The sequence below is a fragment of the Geospiza fortis genome, unplaced genomic scaffold, assembly GCF_000277835.1.
Source record: "Geospiza fortis unplaced genomic scaffold, GeoFor_1.0 scaffold54, whole genome shotgun sequence".
Classification (NCBI taxonomy): domain Eukaryota; kingdom Metazoa; phylum Chordata; class Aves; order Passeriformes; family Thraupidae; genus Geospiza; species Geospiza fortis.
Genome location: NW_005054301.1, coordinates 6,038,880 through 6,042,338, shown reverse-complemented (window position 1 = coordinate 6,042,338; position 3,459 = coordinate 6,038,880). Strand labels below are relative to the sequence as shown.

Below are 3,459 nucleotides of genomic sequence, written 5' to 3'. Positions count from 1 at the left end.
GGCCGGAGGGGCCGCCTTTTGCTCTGCCGCTGATGCCTGAAGCGCCGCCGGCCGTGCCGCCCAAGGAGACCGGCAGCAGCGGGCTGGAGCTCAAGGCTGAGCCCTTCGACGAGCTGCTCTTCTCCACGGGGCCGCGGGAGGCCTCCCGCTCTGTGCCCGACATGGACCTGCCTGGGGCCTCCTTCTACCCGTCGGACTGGGAGTCGCTGACTGCCGGGACCAGCGGTGAGCTGGAGCCCCTCTGCACCCCTGTGGTGACCTGCACCCCGTGTCCCAGCACCTACACCTCCACCTTCGTCTTCACCTACCCCGAGGCAGAGGCCTTCCCCAGCTGCGCTGCCGCGCACCGGAAGGGCAGCAGCAGCAACGAGCCCTCGTCCGACTCCCTCAGCTCCCCCACCCTGCTGGCTTTGTGAAGGGCTCCAGCACTGACTGACCTGCTGGGCCCCCTCCCCTGCCCACGCACCCCCACGGACTTGCAGCTGTGCCCCATGGGGCTCCCCAGGCCTGGGGAGGGCCCTGCCACCGCCACCCCCTGTCTGGCCTGGCGCCCCGGGGCCTGGCAGAGCGTCATGCACCGAGGTCTCTTACCTCTTCCAGAGATGTAGCAAATCGCATGGAGTTTGTCTTGTCCCCAGTGGCCCATCCATGAGAGCTGGTAGTCTGTAGCATGTCCCACATGGCTGGGTAGGTGATTCCCTCCCCTCCTTAGTATCACTAGCATTAACTAATTAATCTCTTGGTTTTAAATGATTGGAATTTAACCTGGTGCTGGGTATCTCCAACTCGTATCTAGTGCAGCTGATTAACAATAACTACTGTGTTCCTGGCAATATCGTGTTCTGATGACTTAGCAATGACCCATCTTACGTGGGGGGAAAGAGACTCTATTTTATTTTCTCTTAGGTAGATAAATAGCTATATCCATGTACTGTAGTTCTACGTTGATGTTCATTGTAACTTTACTGATCATGCATTGTTGAGGTGGTCTGAATGTTCTGACATAAGTTTTCCATGAAAACGTTTTTATTGTGTTTTTAATTTATTTATTAAGATGGATTCTCAGATATTTATATTTTTATTTTATTTTTTTCTACCTTGAGGTCTTTTTTGACATGTGGAAAGTGAATTTGGATGAAACTTAAGCATTGTTTGCTTATTATTGTTCAGAGACATTGTCAATAAAAGCATTTAAGTTGACTGCTGGAGCTGTCCTTGTGTTACCTTTTGCACTTGCTTCCCTGTGACCTCAAAGGGGTTCTGTAGCCTCTAATTTTGTCTGGGCTTTATAAACTGCAGACACCTGCAATCTCCCTGAGACTAAGGGTGCATAAGGGTGGTAATACCATTTAGGCCAGCCCTGTCCTTGTCCTGGTGCTAGTCAGGGCTGGCTGTGGTTACACCCATTCTGGCAGGCACCAGGGTCACTCCCTACAGCCTTTCCCAGCTGAGCTGTCTGGGTCTGGTCCCCTTCTGTGTCACCTGCTGTGCCCTTTCACCAGCTAGCTGGAGGTCTTGCTGGAAAGTGCTGAAAGGGCATCTCTAGGCTGGGGCCCACATGATTATTTCCATGTGCCTAACAGCTCAACTTCCTTGTCCCTGGGTATGGCCTGGTTCCTCTAGGAGTAGCTGTGGCCTATCTTCTTTGGACATAAGGGGATGAGAAAGGCTTGTGCACTCCTCACTTCGGGGTGAGTGGTATAAAGGCAAACCACTGGCTCTACAGTTTCTATTAAGGACAGCCCAGTCCTTGAATGAATGAGTTATAGCAAATGGCACACACATTCTAGGAATGTGCTGCCTCCTTGGAGTCTCTGGAAATGTGGTCTCTCCTGCTGAGTCAGTTGAGAAAGGCTGCTACCCTCTGTAAGCCCTGCTGCTCATGCAGTGAAATGTGCTCTGCTGGCAGGACAGCAGCTGGGCCAGGTTATCCCTGCTTGCAGAGCAGTGGTCTGCTCCCTCCCTGATGGCTGCACATGAAGGGTCCCCTGACAGCTCCAGCCCTGTCACTCCAATTTGAGAACTCCTTTCTCAAGGTGAAAGCAAAGAAGTCACCTGTGCTGGCATGTGTGTCCAGCTGAAGGCCATCCTGACACCATGGTCTCAGGGAGTCTCTGTAGGCTGCCATTCAGGGTCAGGTTTCTCTAAGCCCACATTTCCTGGTCACTGCAGCAGGCTCTGCTTATTTCCACCCCTTCCCTAATCAGAACACACACAGGATCTATCTCATCTCAGCACTGAGTATTGCAGCTCCATGACTTGCTCAACAAGGCCTGCCCTGTGTAAAAGCAAATATTACAAGCGCAGTTTCCCATCTTTCAACATTAATCTGTAGGCAGAGCTGACAAGTGATGAAGACTAATCCCACTTGCTACTAAGCAGCAGCTACTTTCACATAGCCACTTGAGTTTACACAGGCAACACCCAGCTGCAACAAATGCACAAAAGCACTGAACCATGAAGCAGTCATGTAGGTGGTGGGTGATGCTACAAGAGTCAGACTTATGTGACAGGTAACCCTGTGAAGTCAGCAAATCTGGAATGACAATGTGCTGTCTTGCTGAAACACCATCAAGTTCAGAGCTGAACAATTCAGTCTCTGGGAGCCCATGCACGCTGCTGAAATCACCAGACATTCAGCAGAGGCTGAAAGGAAACAGGGGTCCACAAAGTCCAAAAATACCACACGGTATCCTCAAAGCATTTGGAGTGATCCTGGCCCCATCATCTCTCATGATCATCGGACAGGCTAAAGCAAAATCTAGAGCTAAATTCAGAGAGACAGCAGTCCTACTGCCTAACCAAGGCTTGCCTTTTTAACAGAAATGATAGCAAGTGCCAAGTCTAAGTATCAGCTTTTGCATTTGTTACACAAAGATGTCAGATTTAGGGGTGGCACTACATAAGACACTTTATATCTAACACTAGGCTCCAGCCTTGCTCCTTGCCTTCAGCCACAAACAATCCAGAATTCAGGATGTTTTACATAAAATTTATGCTGTGTTATGAACGTGATTTATCTGCTTCCTAGCATTTGAACATTATGTAGTGAAGTCACACTTAAAACAGGGAGAATCTTGCCACTATCTTCAACTGAGGAATAATGCAGCAATCTCTGCCTGCAATGTGTTATAAGCATGTGCTTCAATTACAAGCTGTATCTGATCCATCACACAGATACCAGCACAAAGCTTTGTGAAACACAACAATGGAACGAGATAAGACACGTAGGGAACCCTCGTGTTATTTCTGACGCCTCCTGTGCTCCTGATCCCTCTGAGGGCGGTCGTGTAATTAATTCTTAGAAATGCAACTGCAACGCAACGCAAGGCACAGTGGAATTGTTACGAATTACAGAAAGCAGAGCTGTAAAACAACGTGAAGATCCTTAAACGCGCTTATGGCAGAACCCAGCAGGGCTGCCCAGCCCAGCAGCACCTCCTGCCCGGCCGCAGGAGG

At 50.2% G+C, this 3,459-nt stretch overlaps 1 protein-coding gene across 1 annotated transcript in view; it reads left to right on the top strand.

Annotated features, from left to right (window-relative positions):
• The window catches only part of FOS (Fos proto-oncogene, AP-1 transcription factor subunit), a 1,421-nt gene extending 213 nt beyond the window's left edge, over positions 1–1,208 (top strand). The window contains 1 exon segment of the mRNA XM_031064562.1: positions 1–1,208. This exon segment is cut by the window's left edge and continues 69 nt beyond it. Within this exon segment, the coding sequence (XP_030920422.1) occupies positions 1–416 (416 nt within the window). The 3' untranslated portion in view covers positions 417–1,208.
• The last annotated feature ends 2,251 nt before the right edge of the window (positions 1,209–3,459 follow it).